This window comes from Sciurus carolinensis, chromosome 1 (genome assembly GCF_902686445.1).
Source record: "Sciurus carolinensis chromosome 1, mSciCar1.2, whole genome shotgun sequence".
In the NCBI taxonomy this organism is placed as follows: Eukaryota; Metazoa; Chordata; class Mammalia; order Rodentia; family Sciuridae; genus Sciurus; species Sciurus carolinensis.
In genome coordinates this window covers 167,304,196-167,322,141 of record NC_062213.1, presented here as the reverse complement: position 1 = coordinate 167,322,141, position 17,946 = coordinate 167,304,196, and the positions used below count along the sequence as shown (strand labels likewise).

Sequence of the window (17,946 nt, the reverse complement as noted above, 5' to 3'; positions counted from 1 at the left end):
TTAGGTGTGCAGTTAGGACATAGCGTTAAGTATCAAAAAAGAAGATTTGGAAAAGTAATGCTGTAGCCAAGAGGAAATGATTACTTCTAAAAGGAGAAAGCTGAGATGATTTGAGAAGGATTTTATTTGAATTGAGCATAGATTATATAGAGGTAAATTTACCCTGAGGAAACTCTGAACTTAATTTTTACTTACTCAAAGCAAATATTTCAAGTACCTTTGACACAACCCTTTTGTTTTTATAGGCCAGAAGGCGTTAGCTGATGCACAGATCCCTTACTCAGCAGTTGAGCAGGCGTGTGTTGGCTACGTTTATGGTAGGTGGTAAGCCGCGTCCTGAAGATTACTCACCTAGATCTGGTAGCAACTACCTAAACGATAGAGGCTTTTATGAGTTATAAGTCTCAAAATGCAGAATTCAGAATCCTTTTCCCATCATTTAGAGGTTTCCTTTATGTGTCAGCCTAGTGTAATTTTTTTTTGGTATGATTATTATGCTGCCAAAATGGGAAATGAATTAAAAAAAAAAATTTTGATCTTTAAAGAGAAGAATTATCCATAGTTCTACCATGTAAAGGTATCTTCATCTGTTAGTGTTCAGAAGATAAATTTTACTCTTTGTTGTCTTAAAATTTCTATTTATTGACTTTTTTGTGTCTAACAAAATTTTTCTGATTAGGAAAATGATATATACTAATTATTAAAAAAAAGGAACCAAGAAAAAGCATAGGATGAAACAAGTCAGCTGTAATCTTGTTATCAGAGCCTATCTCCAGTGACTTATTGGTGTACATCCTTTAGTGAGTACGTGTGGGTGCATACATGTGCACATAGGAGTTCTCTTAAAGAAAATAAGGTCCTACTGTACATTCTTTTTTGTAATCTGCATTTCTCATTTATTGTGTTGAACATTTCCCATGTCTTTAAGTCTTCTACCATCATTGATATTTTTCAGTTAAGCTTATTATTTTTTGGAATAAGTATTCACTTGATTAAAAAATAAAAAAGGTTACATAGTGGTTATGTAGTGGAAAGTCTCACTTTTACTCTGTCTACCTGTTTTGTAATTTTCTTCCCTCATACAATGTATCTTTCTTCCCAGTTACTAATGTATCTTTTCAGATATAATTCTTGCATATATGAACATATATGAACATGTGTGCATATGTAATTTCCCTTTCCCCTTATTTTTGTTACCCATGTGGTAGGATAAATATTATTTTGTATCCTGTTTTTTAGTTTGTTTAGTGGTTTAAATTCATATCATAAAGAGCTTTGTTGTTCTTTTTTTAAATAGAATTAAATAAATGTATATGTTTTAAGTAAATGTATATAAATTAATAATGTTTTATTAAATAAATGAATCATATTTTATCTAATCCATCCAATTTTTTGTGGGGGGTGCTTTACCACTAAGCTACATCCCAGCCCTTTTTATGTTTTTATTTAGAGACAGGTCTCATTCAATTTCTTAGGATCTTGCTATGTTGTTGAGGCTGACCTTAAACTTGTAATCCTCCTGCCTCAGCCTCCGGAGCCACTGGGATCACAGGTGTGCACCACCATGCCCAGCTAATCCATCCACTTTTAATGGATATTTAGGATGTTCTGTATTTTTTAAAAAGTATTTAATTGTTAAGCAAATATTAAATATATTTAAGGTGTATAAAATAATGATCTGATATCTGTGTACATTGTATACTGATTATCATAATCAAATTAGCTTATCCATCACCACCCATGCTGTACATTAGATCCCTAGAACTTGTTCATCTTATAACTGAAAGCTTGTGCCCTTTGACGAGTATCTTCCCCTTACTTCCACAGCATTTTTAAAAATTCTAATTTATTTTTATTGTAAACAAATGGGATACATGTTGTTTCTGTTTGTACATGGAGTAACAGCATACCATTTGCCTAATCATACATTTACATAGGGTAATGATGTTTGATTCATTCTATTATTTTTTCCTTCCCCCCCACCCCTCCCACCCCTCTTTTCCCTCTATACAGTCCCTCCTTCCTCCAGTTTTGCCCCCCTCCCACCCCCCAATATGTGTCATCATCCGCTTATCGGCGAGATCATTCATCCTTTGGTTTTTTGAGATTGGCTTATCTCACTTAGCGTGATATTCTCCAATTTCATCCATTTGCCTGCAAATGCCATAATTTTATTTTTCTTTATAGCTGAGTAATATTCCATTGTATATATATATACCACAGTTTCTTTATCCATTCATCAATTGAAGGACATCTAGGTTGGTTCCACAATCTGGCTATTGTGAACTGAGCAGCTATGAACATTGATATGGCTGTATCTCTGTAATATGCTGATTTTAAATCCTTTGGGTATAGGCCAAGGAGTGGGATAGCTGGGTCAAATGGTGGGTCCATTCCAGGTTTTCTAAGGAATCTCCACACTGCTTTCCAGAGTGGCTGCACTAATTTGCAGCCCCACCAGCAATGTATGAGTGTACCTTTCTCCCCACATCCTCTCCAACACCTATTGTTGCTTGTATTCTTGATAATCGCCATTCTAATTGGGGTGAGATGGAATCTTAGTGTAGTTTTGATTTGCATTTCACTTATTACTAGAGATGTTGAACATTTTTTCATATATCTGTTGATTGCTTATACATCTTCTTCTGTGAAGTGTCTTTTCATTTCCTTAGCCCATTTGTTGATTGGATTATTTGTATTCTTTGTGTAGAGTTTTTTGAGTTCTTTATATATTCTGGAAATTAGTGCTCTATCTGAAGTATGAGTGGCAAAGATATTCTCCCACTCTGTAGGCTCTCTCTTCACATTGCTGATAGTTTCCTTTGCTGAGAGAAAGCTTTTTAGTTTGAATCTATCCCAGTTGTTGATTCTTGCTTTTATTTCTTGTGCTATGGGAGTCCTGTTAAGGAAATCTGATCCTAAGCCAACAAGTTGAAGATTTGGACCTACTTTTTCTTCTATAAGATGCAGGGTCTCTGGTCTGATTTCAAGGTCCTTGATCCATTGTGAGTTGATTTTTGTGCAGGGTGAGAGATAGAGGTTTAATTTCATTCTGTTGCATATGGTTTTCTAGTTTTCCCAGCACCATTTGTTGAAGAGGCTATCTTTTCTCCATTGCATATTTTTGGCCCCTTTGTCTAGTATGAGAAAATTGTATTTATTTGGGTTTGTGTCTGTGTCCTCTATTCTGTACCATTGATCTACCTGTCTATTTTGGTACCAAAAGTTTACCAAAAGTTTATTTGCTAAAATTTTGTTGAGAATTTTTGCGTCAATGTTCATTAAGGATATTGGTCTGAAATTTTCTTTCCTCGATGTGTCGCTGTCTGGTTTAGGTATCAGGGTGATATTGGCTTCCTAGAATGAGTTTGGGAGGGTTCCCTCCTCTTCTATTTCATGGAATACTTTGAGGAGTATTGGAATGAGCTCTTCTTTAAAGGTTTTGTAGAACTCGGCTGAGAACCCGGACTTTTCTTTGTTGGTAGGCTTTTGATGACCTCTTCTATTTCATTGCTTGAAATTGATTTATTTAAGTTGTGTATATTCTCCTCGTTCAGTTTAGGTAATTCATATGTCTCTAGAAACTTGTTGATGTCTTCAAGGTTTTGTTTTGTTGGAATATAGATTTTCAAAATAGCTTCTAATTATGTTTTGTATTTCACTCGTGTCTGTTGTGATATTTCCTTGTTCATTCCAAATTTTAGTAATTTGAGTTTTCTCCCTCTTTCTCTTTGTTAGTGTGGCTAAGGGTTTATCAATTTTGTTTATTTTTTCAAAGAACCAATTATTAATTTTTCTGATTGTTTCTTTTGTTTCAATTTCATTGATTTTGGCTCTGATTTTAACTATTTCCTGTCTTCTTTTTTTTTATTATTTTATTGTAAACAAATGGGATACATGTTATTTCTCTGTTTGTACATGGTATTTCCTGTCTTCTACTACTTTTGGTGTTGGTCTGCTCTTCTTTTTCTAGGGCTTTGAGCTGTAGTGTTAAGTCGTTTATTTGTTGATTTCTTCTTCTTTTGTTGAATGCGCCCCATGAAATAAATCTTCCTCTAAGTACTGCTTTCATAGTGTCCCAGAGATTTTGATATGATGTGTCTTTGTTCTCGTTTACTTCTAAGAATTTTTTTATTTCCCTCCTGATGTCTTCTGTTATCCCTTCATCATATAATAGTGTATTATTTAATCTCCAGATATTGGATAAGTTTCTGTTTTTTATTCTGTCATTTATTTCTAATTTCAATCCATTATGATCCGATAGAATACAAGGTAGTATCTCTATCTTCTTGTATTTGCTGACAGTAGCTTTGTGGCATAAAATATGGTCTATTTTAGAGACGGATCCATGTGCTGCTGAGAAGAAAGTATATTCGTTCTTTGTTGGATGGTATATTCTATATGTGTCCGTTAAGTCTAAATTGTTGATTGTGTTATTGAGATCTATGGTTTCTTTATTCAATTTTTGTTTGGAAGAACTATCCAATGGTGAGAGAGGTGTGTTAAAATCGCCTAGTATTATTGTGCTGTGGTCTATTTGATTTCTGGAATTAAGAAGGATTTGTTTGATGTACACGGATGAGCCAATGTTCGGAGCATAGATATTTATGATTGTTATGTCTTGCTGATTTATGCTTCCCTTAAGCAGTATGTAATGTCCTTCTTTATCCCGTCTGACTAGTTTTGGCTTGAAGTCCACATTATCTGATATGAGGATGGATACTCCAGCTTTTTTGCTGTGTCCATGTGCATGGTATGTTTTTTCCCATCCTTTCACCTTTAGTCTATAGGTATCTCTTTCTATGAGATGAGTCTCTTGCAGGCAGCATATTGTTGGATTTTTCTTTTTAATCCAACCTGCCACTCCATGTCTTTTGATTGATGAGTTCAGGCCATTAACATTCAGGGTTATTATTGTGATATTATTTGTATTCCCAGTCATTTGACTCATTTTTGTTTTTTGACATGATTTGGTTTCTCCTTTATTTGGCTATTCCTTTAGGCTAGTTCCTCCCGTTGCTGATTTGCATTGTTGTTTTTTATCTCTTCCTCATGGAATATTTTGCTGAGAATGTTCTGTAATGCTGGCTTTCTTTTGTAAATTCCTTTAGCTTTTGTTTATCATGGAAGGATCTTATTTCGTTGTCAAATCTGAAAGTAAGTTTTGCTGGGTATAAGATTCTTGGTTGGCATCCGTTTTCTTTCAGGGCTTGGTAAATGTTGTTCCAGGCCCTTCTAGCTTTTAGGGTCTGGATTGAAAAATCTGCTGATATTCTTATTGGTTTTCCCCTGAATGTAATTTGATTCTTTTCTCTCACGGCCTTTAAAATTCTGTCTTTATTTTGTATGTTAGGTACTTTCATAATAAGGTGCCTTGGTGTGGGTCTGTTGTAATTTTGTATATTTGGAGTCCTATAAGCCTCTTGTACTTGGTTTTCCATTTCATTCTTTATATTTGGGAAATTTTCTGATTTTATTTCATTGAATAGATTGTTCATTCCTTTGGTTTGTTTCTCTAAGCCTTCCTCAATCCCAATAATTCTTAAATTTGGCCTTTTCATGATATCCCATAATTCTTGTAGATGCTGTTCATGATTTCTTACCATGTTCTCTGTTTGTTCAACTTTGTTTTCAAGGTTAAATATTTTGTCTTCAATGTCTGAGGTTCTGTCTTCCAGGTGTTCTATCCTATTGGTTATGTTTTCTATGGAGTTTTTAACTTGGTTTATTGTTTCCTTCATTTCAAGGATTTCTGTTTGTTTTTTTTTTCAGTATCTCTAACTCTTTATTGAAATGATCTCTTGCTTCCCGTATTTGCTCTTTTAACTGTTGGTGCGATCATTTAATGCCTGCATTTGCTCTTTTATCTCCTCCTTCAATGCCTGCATTTGCTCCTTCATCTCGTTTGCTTCCCTGATTGTTTTAATTATGTACTTTCTGAACTCCCTTTCTGACATTTCTTCTGCTGTGCTGTCATTGGGTTTTATTGATAGTATCTAGGTTTGTTTGGGACATTTTCTTCCCTTGTTTTCTCATATTGGTCAGATATCAGTGGGACTCTGAGATATTGCAGATTTCCTCTATTGGCTTATAGTGTCCCTGTAGATTTCCAGTATATCACCCCCCAGCCTTCAGTAGCCTGAAGTCTTGGAGGAACTTGATAATGCAGTGCTTCTGAAGAAAGCTGCCCCTAGCCTGCTACTGGTTCCAGGGCTTGCAGCTGGCTCTGTGCGGAAAGGCTCTCACTGGGCTGTCTGTTCTGAGAAGCTGGCTGTGGAAGGAGCCTGCTGCTGGAGGGAGCAGGGCTGCTTGGGGAAGTCCCTGGCTGCCCTGCCCTGGTTCCAGAGGCTGCCTGCGGGCTGGAGCTCACTGCTGGCTCCTGGACTTGGAGCTGGCTCTGTGCAGAAAGGCTCTCACTGGGCGGCCTGCTCCGAGAAACTGGCTGTGGAAGGAGCTCGCCGCCAGAGGGAGCAGGCCTGCCTGGGGAAGACTCCAGCTGCCCTGCCCTGCTCTGAGAAGCTGCCCCTGTCCAGACCTGCCGAGCTTCACCTAGTGGGGGAGACTCACCCCGTGGCTCTATGTTAGTCCGAGTCTCTCAATGCCTCCCCCTCTCGAATCCTGGGTTCTGGAGCGATAGGAGATGCAGTCACCCTCTAGTCCACCATTCTGGATCGCCCCGTGGAAGGAGCCTGCTGTCGGAGGGAGCAGGGCTGCTTGGGGAAGTCCCTGGCTGCCCTGCCCTGGTCCCTGCAGCTGCCTGCAGGCTGGAGCTCGCCGCTGGCTCTGGGACCCAGAGCTGGCTTTGTGCAGAAAGGCCCCCACTGGGCAGCCTGCTCGGAGAAGCTGGCTGTGAAAGGAGCCCGCCACCGGAGGAGCAACCATGCCGTTTTTGTTACTATTGCTTTGTAGTATAGTTGAAGTTCTGGTATTGCAATACCCCCTGTTTTATTCTTCCTGCTAAGGATTGCTTTAGCTATTCTGGGTTTCTTATTCTTCCAGATCTTCCACAGCATTTTTAATGATTACATGGGCTATAGTCTTGGAGATCTACTGAAGCTTATTTAATGATAGTAATGATACCTTGTTCTTGACATTTAAGGTAACTTCAAATTTCTAGTTGTTATGAAAATACTGTAAATATTAATAGAAAATATCACTGCAGATAAATTTTGGTGCCTGTTGTTTATATCCTTGAGATCTCAAGACACAAGGGAATCCTGGGAGGGAAACTTACTGGTTCAAAGGAGTACAAAATGTATGTTCTGAAAAGGACGTTCTTGAACCTTGCTGTTTCTGTGAAGATTCCTGGAGAGTCTACTTTCAGATGTTCTCATCTTATTGCTCCAGCATTTCTGCCTTGGTAGTTATGTCACTTGGGAGAAGAAGTCACATGTGTGTTCAATATGGATCACATTTTTTTTGGAATGCCCTTGTACATAGGTTCTTTCAGACTTTTGAAGTTGTGAAAGTTTTTTGAGACCGGGTCTCACTGTATTGCCCAGGCTGGTCTGGTCTTAAACTCATGGGATCAAATAATCCTCTTGTCTCAGATTTCCAAGTAGTTGTGACTAGAGGTATATGCTGCCACACCTGGTTTAAGTTGTGGAGTGTATATATATATGAAATGTTAAAAATAACGACCTTCAATCAGTTGGTATCGTTTTAAAAATTTATATGCAAAGCTAGGTGTGGTGGTGCATGCCTGTAATTCCAGCTACTCAGGAGGCCAAGGAAGGATAATTGGAGTTCACCTTGGGCAACTTAGTGAGACCCTGCCTCAAAATAAAATAATAATGAGCACTGAGAATATAGCTCTGTGTTAGAGTGCTTGCCTAATATGTATGAGGCCCTGAGTTCAATCCCCAGCACTAAAAGAGCAAAATTATATCTGATAGTCAAGTATTCTTGAAATATTTCTTTCTTTGTTACATACCCCTACTCAGATTAAATTGTCAACTACTATCTAGTCATTTCTCTATTTTCCCTCTTTTGTATTGTATAAAGAAAGTGTACACATGCTCTTTGTTTTGACAATTTTTCATTTTTGAAGAGTATATGATGCTTAATGCTATAACTGTTTCTGAATAACATGTTATTTAAGGCAGATATTTCACTACTGTGACCAAAAGATCTGACAAGAACAATTAGAGGATAAAAAGTTTATTTGAGCGGCATGGTTTCAGAAGTCTCAGCCCATAGATAGTTATCTCCATTCCTTGGGGCTTGAGGTGAGGCAGAACATCATGGTTGAATAATGTGGCAGAGGAAATCAGGGCTGGACATGGCCACCAAGAAGCAGGTTGGGGAGAGAGGGGGAGAGAGAGTCAGGGGGAGAGAGAGTCAGAGGTAGAGAGCGAGTGTGCACACACTCCACTCAAAAAGGACAAAATATATACCCCAAACATGCCCCCAAGGACCCACCTCCTCCAGCCATTCCCTACCTGCCTACAGTTACTATCCAGTGGATTAACACATAGGATAGGTTAAGATTCTTCGTAACCCAATCATTTTACCACTTTCATAAGCTTTTGGAGAACACCTCACAATTCAACTTTAACAGATGTCAATAATGTATACGTGCTGCCCACATTGTATGCTAGGAAAAGGCATAATACTGAAAGAACACAAGGCAGTGTATTATGTTATATTGCAGCTCCATGATTTCTGTATTGTAGGTATTAAAAATTTAATTTGTTTTTCTGTATAGGTGATTCTACCTGTGGGCAGAGGGCTATCTATCACAGTTTGGGACTGACTGGAATTCCTATAATCAATGTCAACAATAACTGTTCCACTGGTTCAACCGCTTTGTTTATGGCACGGCAACTGATTCAGGGAGGTAAGAAGTGCTTATTTGTCTAGTGTACTTGAATAAGTGTGAGATTATTGCACAGTTAATTATTTCTCCATATTATAATCATTTCTCCATATTATACTTGCTTTATAATATATTTCTTTTTTTGATGGAAAAATTCTTTAATCAAAACAAGTTTACACATTTGACATTTATGGCTTAACTGCAATAAATCTAAGTTAAAACTATTAGGACAAAACAGATGACTGGTATATATAATGAATAGAGTTCCCTCAAAACAGAGTCTTAGCTCCATTGTAAGACTTCTAAAGAGCAAAAATTCAATTATCCAAATAATTCGAATTTTTATGTAGAGACAAAAATAATTATCAAGAGATCAAAACTTACAACACATGTTACAAACACTGGTACTAAGTCATTTTTCCATATTCATATAGTTTTAAAACCTATCTACCTACCTATTGAAAACCACCAACTGACCTAATATTTAAAATATCTTAGAAATGCTATCCTTTAATTAACAGACCATTAAATTTTGTGTTAAAAAATATGGAATGCTTCAGAATTTGCATGTCATCTTTGCGCAGGGGCCATGCTAATCTTCTCTGTATCATTCCAATTTTAATATATGTGCTGCCAAAGTGAGCACTGTAATGTATTTCTTTAAAAAAGCTTTATTAAGATATTATTTGCATACCATAAAATTCACCCTTTGAATCATACAATTCAGTGTTTTTTATTCTATTCATAGAATTGTGCAACCATCATCACTATCTAATTTTAGAACATTATCACTCAAAAAAATGCCTGAGATGGGTGTAGTGCTGTACATTTGTAATCCCAGGTACTTGGGAAGATGAGAGGAGGATTGAAAATTGGAGGCAAGCTTGGGCAATTTGGCAAGACCCTGTCTCAAAATAAAAAATAAAAAGGGTTGGGGACAAGTTAAAGTGCTTGTCTTGCATGTGCAAGGGCCTGGGTTCAGTCCTTAGAACAGAGAAAAATAAATGAAAGAAACCCTGTACCCATTAGCATTTATTCCTCATTTCCTCATTTCCCTTTCCCCTCAGCCTCTTGCAAACACTATTCCACTTTATCTCTGTTGATGAACCTATTCTGAACTTTTATATGAACAGAATCATATAATACATGGCCTTTTGTGGCTTCTTTCACATAGCATAATGTTTTAATTCATGTTATAGAATATGTCAGCATTTCATTCCTTTTTTATGGCCAAATAATATTCTTTTATATGGTTATACCATATTTTATCTATTACTTTATCAGTTAGTGGACATTGTTGTTTCTGTATTTTTTTTGCTGTTATGGATAACATTGCTATAAAAAATTTCAAAATTTGTACACAACTTACAGAGGCCCTTTCTCAAAATAAGAAGGGCTGGGGACATAGCTCAGTGGCAGAGCACTTGCTTGGTGTGTGAGAGGCATGTGTGAGGCTCTGGATTCAAGCCCCAGTACTGCCAAGAAAGAAAGAAAAAAAGAATGAATAAATAAATAAATGTAAAGCAAAAGAAAGAAAAATAACAAGGAAGGGGAACAAGAGACACTAGTTTTATCAAACAGTAAGATTAAAAACTCCACGAATTAAAACACCGAGTAGTAGAGCATAATCAACGATCGAGTTGGTGGAACAGAATAGAGAGCTTAATAAAAGACTAGAATATTTGGAAATGTAGAATATGATGTGTATCCATGAGAACTGAGAACATATGGATGGACACACACACACACACACACACACACACACACACAAATCATACACAAAGTCAGGTGTGGTTACACATGCCTGTAATCCCTGTTACTCAGGAGGCTTACCTCAAATTTGCAATGCTCTTGCCTCAGCCTCCTTGAGTAACTGGGATTATAGGTATGCTCTCTGGCTTTACCTTCTATTTTTTAAAGAAAAAATTTGGCAATTTTGTCATGTTTTGCTTTTCAGTTGAACTTTAACATTATTTTTAGATGTCCCCTCCCTCAAAAGACAATTCTTTTAAGATTTTGATTTTGAGTCTTTTAAATTTTTAATTAAAATTTCAATTTAACACCTTTGAAAAATTCAGGATTAGTTTTTTTTATTTGTTTTTCATTGAAACGTATTTCCACATTAATCAATTATTTTCTTTCTTTTGTGTGTGATGCTGGGATAGAACTCACATCCTTGCACATGCTAGTCAAGTGCTCTACTGCTGAACTACATCCCTAACTTTTATGTTTATCTTATGGCAGAGTCTCTCTAGGTTGCCCAGCTGGCTTGGAACTTGTGATCCTCTTGCCTTAGGTTCCTGAGTATCTGCATTACGAGTGTGCACCACCATGCCTGCTGATCAGAATTTTTATTAGCATATTGAGACACAAGGGGAAGAATTAGAATTTCTTTTTGAGTAATTTTTCTTCTTATCTAGAAGCATGTAAGAATTTTCTATGTAATTTTTCACTTATTAAGAATTTTGTGGAATTATATGTTTTTGCATTTTTTATAAATTGTTATATTTAATGTTATTTTGTTGGGTATCTGGAAATTGAATTTTCAAAATAATTACATTTTTCTTTAAGGTATGGCAGATTGTGCCTTGGCTCTTGGCTTTGAGAAGATGTGTAAGGGAGGTCTTGAAACAAAAGTGAGTCTCACTTGTTATTTTGAGAAAACTTTGTTTTTATGAGAAAACTTTGCCCATCTATCATATATAGTCTCTTAGTAAGAAATATAAAACATATTTTTTCATAGTTATTTAATAAGTGATACAACCCAAAAGCTGAAAGATGATACCATATATGTACACATAAATCTTGGTATTTTAGAACAGTGAAGAATCTTAAGTTATCTAGTTCAAGCTCTTTTTTAAGCAATGATGAAACTGGTGTTCAAAGGGGTCAAATTATTGAATTTGAGGTTGGTGTATCCATTTAATTGAAAGTCATTCATTCAACAGATGAATTCCATTCAACAAATTGGAAAGAGGTAATAAAACATGGGACTTCTGACTGGGTTTAGTGGCACATGCTTGTAATCCCAGTGACTTGGGAGGCTGAGACTGAGACAGGAGATTCATAGGTTTCAGGCCAGCCTCAGCAATTTAGTGAGGCCCTGAGCAATTTAGTGAGACCCTATCTCAAAATGAAAAAAAAAAAAAATAATAATAAAGTGCCGGAGATAGGACTCCATGCTTAAACATCTCTGAGTTCAATCCCCAGTGCCAAAAAAAAAAAAAAAGAAAAGTGTGGGGCTGGGGAGATAGCCAGTTGGTAGAGTGCTTGCCTTGCAAGCACAAGGCCCTGGGTTCAATCCCCAGCACTGCAAAAAAAAAAAAAAAAAAGTTTTGAGTTTTCTTTTGAAAAAAATTTGAGTTTTCTCTGCAATTATTGAGAAGACTAGGTGATTTTTGTCTCTAATTCTATTGATGTGGTGAATTACATTTATTTATTTGCATATGTTAAACTATCTTTGCACTATGGAATAAAACAAACTTGGTCAGTATATATAATCTTAATATTGTTGAATATGATTTGCTAATATTTTATTAGGGATTTTTGCATCTAAGTTCATCAGGGATTTTGATCTGTTGCTTTCTTTCCTTGATGTGTTCTTATCTCATTTTGGTATCAGGATGATAGTGGTTTCATAGAATCAATTTGGAAAGTTAAAGTTCCACCCCTTTCTATTTCATGGAATAATTTGAATAACATTGGTATTAGTTCTTCTTTAAAGTTCTGGTAGAATTCAGCTGAGAATCTCTTCGGTCCTGGGCTTTTATTTGTTGGAAGGCTTTTTATTTATTTTTTATTTAGCTCATGCTAGTTATTGATCTGTTTAGGTTTTCTGTGTCCTCTTGATTCAATTTTGAGAGGTCATATGTATCTAGAAGTATATCCATTTCTTCTGGGTTTTCCAATTTACTGAACTATAAGTTTTCAAAGTAGTACCTTTGATCTTCTGTATTTCTCTGATGTCTGTGGTGATTTCTCCTTTTTCACCTCTAATTTTATGAATTTGGGTCTTTTTTTTTCTTTCTTTTGGTTAGTTTGGCTAAGGGTTTATCAATCTTATTCATCTTTTCAAAGCTCCAACTCTTTGTCTCATTGATCATTTGTATTATTTATTTTCTATTTCATTGATTTTAATCCTGATCTTAATTGTTTCCTTCCTTTTACTGGCTTTGGAATTTTATTTATTTATTTATTTATTTATTTATTTATTTATTTATTGGTAGTGTGCTTTGAACCTTGGGGCACTTTACCACTGAGCTACATTCCCAACCCTTTTTATATTTTTATTTTTAGACAGGGTCTCACTGAGTTGTTTAGGGCCTTGCTAAGTTGCTGAGGCTGATCTTGAACTTGAGATCATCTTGCCTTAGTCTCCCAAGTCACCTGGATTATAGGCATGTGCCACTGTACCTGGAATTGGTCTTGTTTTTCAAGGACCTCAAGATGCATCATTAGGTTGTTTATTTTGGGTCTTTCTGGTTTTAATAGGTAAGTACTCATTTCTATAAACTTTCCTTTTAGAACTGCCTTCATAGAATTCAGAGGTTCTGGTATATTATATCACTATTCTTGTTTGAGTCTAAGAATTTTTAAATTTTTCCCCTGATTTCTTCCCTCATCCATCATTTGAAAGTGTATTGTACAATCTCCATGAGTTTGTATAGTTCCTATAGGGTTTTTTTTGTGGTGTTGATGCAACAAATATACATATATATATTGGCACTTGTATATAATATATACAACTATTATATATACAATATATATTTAATTTGCTAAGAGTTGTTTTGTGGCCTAAGATATTTTCTGTTTTAGAGAAGGATCCATGAGCAGCTAGAAGAAAGTGAATTTGGCTGTTGGATGAAATATTCTATAGATGCCTGTTAAATTAATTTGATTTATATATTTTTTAGGTCTAACGAGTCTTTTACTGAGTCTGTCTGGGTGACTTATCTATCATTGACACGGATGTGTTGAAATCAACAAGAATTGTTGTATTAGGGCCTACATGAGTCTTGTGTTTTTTGTAACAGTATTTTTTGTAACAATAACAATATTTACCATTGTTATATCTTCTTGTTGAATTGATCCCTTTACTAGTATGAAGTGGTCTTTTTTGTCTCTTCTGATTAATTTTGGCTTGAAGTTTGCTTTGGGGGCTCCATTTGCATATTACATCAATTTCCATACTTTCACTTTCAGTCTTCAACCTCCAACCTGCGTCTGTCTTTGCCTATAAGGCAAGTCTCCTGCAAACAGCATATAGTTAGATCTGGTTTTTAAATCCATTCTATGTCTTTTAACTGGAGAATTGAGACCATTTGTATTCAATATTATTATAGAGATGTTTATTAATTTCTGCCATCTTGATTTATTTCTAATGCTTAATTTGGCCCTGTTTCTCATTTGCTTAGCTACTCTTCAAATGAGATTTGTTCCTTTGTGAGCTCTGAGGTTTTTTTGTTTTTGTTTTTTCCCTTCTGTGTGTAGTATTTCAGAAAGTATTTTCTGTAGTGCTGGCTTAATAGTCATTAGTTTCTGCTTATCTTGGAACATTTTAATTTATTCTTTTGCTAGTTTTGTTGGATACAGTAACCTAGATTTACAATTATTTTCTTTTGGGACTTGGAACACATTATTCCAAGCCCACGTGGACTTTAGAATTCATGCCAAGAAATTGGAAATAATTCTGATTGACTTGCCTTTAAATCTGACCTGATGTTTTTCTCTTGAGGCTTTAAAAATTATACCCTTGTTTTATACGTTTGGCATTTTAATTATAATGTGTCTTGGGGAGGTTGTTTTTGTGATCTTGTCTATTTGAGGTTCTGAATGTATCCTGTATCTGAATGTCCATCTCATTCTCAAGCTTTGGAAATTTTTGTTTTTATTTTCTGAAAGAGGTTATTTATGACTTTAACCTGCCTCTCACAACCATTTTTGATTCTAATGATTTTTAAATTTGGTCTCTTAATATCCCAGAGTTCTTGTATATTGTGGTTATAGTTACTTATTTTTTCTTCAATAGTGTTTGAATGTTCAAAACTGACCTCTTTATCTTGAAACTCAGAGATTCTTCTTTATTTAGCCTGGGCTATTTAGAGAAACTTTCAATTGAACATCCTATATGACTTGTTGTGTCTTTCATTTTCAGTATTTATTTCTTCTTCATCATCTCTATCTTCATATTGAAGTTCTCATTTATATACTATACTGACTTCCTTAATTTATTGAATTGTTTTCTGTGTTCTCTTGAATTCATTCATAATTTTCATGATCATTCTTTTGAATTCTTTGTATGGTATTTCATTCACTTTAATATCTTTGGAGTTGGTTGCTGGTGACTTATGAGGTATTATATTATCTTGTTTTTTCATATTTTATGTATTCCTGTGTTGGATTTATGCATCTGTTCAGATGTTTTCTCTTCCATTCTTATGTGGGGGCCTTTTTATGACACAGCAAAGTGTTCTGGGATATCAGGTTGTTGTTAATTTTTCAATATATTTCCAAATGGGTTTAGTAGTATAGTTTTCCCGTTAGCTCTTTGGTGGTGATGAATGTGTTTGATACAGTGTCTATTGTGTTAGAGCTTGAGGATTCCACTTTCCCTGTAGGTCTCAAAAGAGTGGGGTCCTTCTTGTCAATCTGATAGTTGTATTTTATACAGAATGGTATGTGGGGCATACCCTCTGTGATTGCTCTTCTCATATATTCTAAAGAGGCATGGGGGGTGATCTAGATTAAGGTCTCTTGGAGGTGTGGTGTCCATAGTCTTTGTGTTAATCTCTCTTTTTTTGCTGTGGGAATGGCTGTCCTTGAGTAGACCTGAGAACCCCCATCCTTGCCATTACTAATTGGGGCTTGACTTAGTTTGGGGTTTTGTTTCTTCCATTCTTTGTATTAAAGTACCATTGAAGTTTGAGTGTGGGGACTGGGGCTGTGCCTCAGTGGTAGAGTACCTGGCGTGTGTGAGGCCCTGTGTTTGATCCCTGTCATTGCAAAACAAAACACAACAAACAAACAAACAAACAAACAAAACCCCAGAAACAAAGAAACTTGAGTGTGGTTAGTTTGTGTATGGAGCAAGATGAACTATCTCTTTCCTAGGTTTAGCTCAGCAACAGAATCTCTATCCTTTGAACTTGTAGTGTCCTGGTAGATTCCCAGTATGTCACAGAAAAGGGAAAAACAAACATTAGCAACAACAGAAGCAAACAATATACAGCATTAAAACAAATACCTGGTGCCTACTATAACATCTATAGCACTGACTACCACAAAACCAGGAATGGTGGTGCCAGCAATTGCCAACAGCAAAAAATAAAAATAAAATAAAATAAATAGCCATGAATTAGATTTGACAGTAAACAGCAGGTGTCAACCAACTGTTCCATCTGTAGCACTAACTGCAATAATATGAATGGTGGGAACAGGAATTATATAAACCAAATAGTTCTAAAAGATGGTAAAAAATACAGTCTGTTAAGATAAAATAAAATGTGATATGAAGGTAAAATAAAGTTTAAGTATTCAAAGTGTGAAGAGACAGAAATCCAAAGAGATGTAGGAAGTGATGGTTATAAAGATGGAAGAGCAAAATAAAAGGAACAAAGTGGAGAGAGAAAGAGAACAGGAGAATGTGGCTATTAGAGGGAGAAGGAGAGAAAGAGAAATAAGAAAAACAAAAAATAAAAAGCAAAAAAAGAAAACAAAAATAGCAATTATAAAACATGCAAAAAATGAGAAAAAAGAAACACACACACATACTTATATTCATGAACCAATCAGCACAGCAAGAACACACACACACACACAAAGAGAAAAACAGATTTGTAATGAAAAATGAAGGAATTGTCTCCACTAAGGTGGTCAAAACTAAGGAGGAATGATCACTGCCTTTGTCTGACTGTCTTTCCTATTTCTTGGACTATGTACCCCTTAGAACAAGGGGTGGGGTGTTTTAGATTCTTGCTCTTTCTGTGTTGCTCACTGAACTGCCAGCTGGAGTGACCTAAAATTGAAGCTTGTTAAAATAGTTTTCTAGTTTCCCTTCTCCCTGTCTAAGATGGAACAGAATGAGAAGTACTTTCAGTTAGAGTTTTGTCTGGACAGACCAGATCAATGTACTCCCAAGTGGGGCTGCTACATAGTTCTAAGTGGAGAGTTCTGGTGACTGGGAATTAGGTCTCTTCAGGTCTTTGGGACTTTGCTGGGCTGTATCTGCTCCGGAGAGATTAGATTAGTGTACCCCAAGAGCCAGGCAGATGTTGATTTCTGCTGGGAGTCTGGATTTCAGGATCCTCCTGAGAATTCTAAGAGTGGGGGAGCCACAGGACTCATACACTCTGCTGCCCACTAATGCAGCCTTCCCAGGCTCATTCATTCCCTGACTGTAACCACACTCACCTCTCCAGTATCCTGATCCTCTTCAGCAAGTCATGTGAGCTGTCAGACTCAAAGGGAAAGCAGGTGCACTCCTCTCTGTACCTCTGACTTGAATCCCCTGGATATAATCTTCTCTGGCCTGTTTCAATCATGTTCTGCCAGGTACACCATAGACCACATGGTAGGCACTACGTGGTAGGACAGTATGGCGATATTGCTATGATCTCCTGGGCTCCTGTAGGAGCAAGCTGAAGCATGGCCTCCTCAAGATGGTTCCCTGCTTCAGCCCTCTGCTTGCCAGTTGAGAAAAGACAGCACCCTTCAAACACCAGTTCACTGTTCAGCCTCTGGATCAACTAAGTTCCAACTGCTTTTCTGTTCTATGTTTTTCCATGCCATATGTGTCTCTGTGCTGTCCCTCCCCTCTGTGGTGAAGCAGTGCTGCTACTGCTGCTGCAACCAGCTTGGCAGCAATCTGCTCTTTCTTGTTCTTTGTTCAGTGCACCCAAATTTCTGAAGAGCCTCTGATACTGAATTTCAGTGAATTCCCCTTTTCATCCATCTCACTGAGAAGCAGAACTCCTGCTGCTTGAATCCTGAGCCACACACAGAGCAACTAGAAATGCAGCCTTCCTCTAATCTGCCATCTTGAATACTCTACTAATCAACCTCTCAAAATGTGGTTACTGAGGGACTAAATTTTCAATTTTATTAATTTACATTAATACTCAGTTATTAGC

The 17,946-nt window shown here is 36.4% G+C and overlaps 1 protein-coding gene and 1 non-coding gene across 3 annotated transcripts in view; one reads left to right on the top strand and one right to left on the bottom strand.

Moving 5' to 3' along the window:
- Positions 1–17,946, top strand: part of Scp2 (sterol carrier protein 2) — a 130,494-nt gene that overhangs the window by 16,548 nt on the left and 96,000 nt on the right. For both annotated transcript variants that reach the window (XM_047539372.1, XM_047539373.1), the window contains exons 3-5: positions 246–317; positions 8,708–8,839; positions 11,390–11,454. In XM_047539372.1, the coding sequence (XP_047395328.1) occupies positions 246–317; positions 8,708–8,839; positions 11,390–11,454 (269 nt within the window). The remainder of the gene's footprint in view (positions 1–245; positions 318–8,707; positions 8,840–11,389; positions 11,455–17,946) is intronic.
- Positions 9,359–9,464, bottom strand: LOC124968180 (U6 spliceosomal RNA). The gene has a single exon (XR_007105644.1). It is a non-coding gene; the product is annotated as a U6 spliceosomal RNA (small nuclear RNA).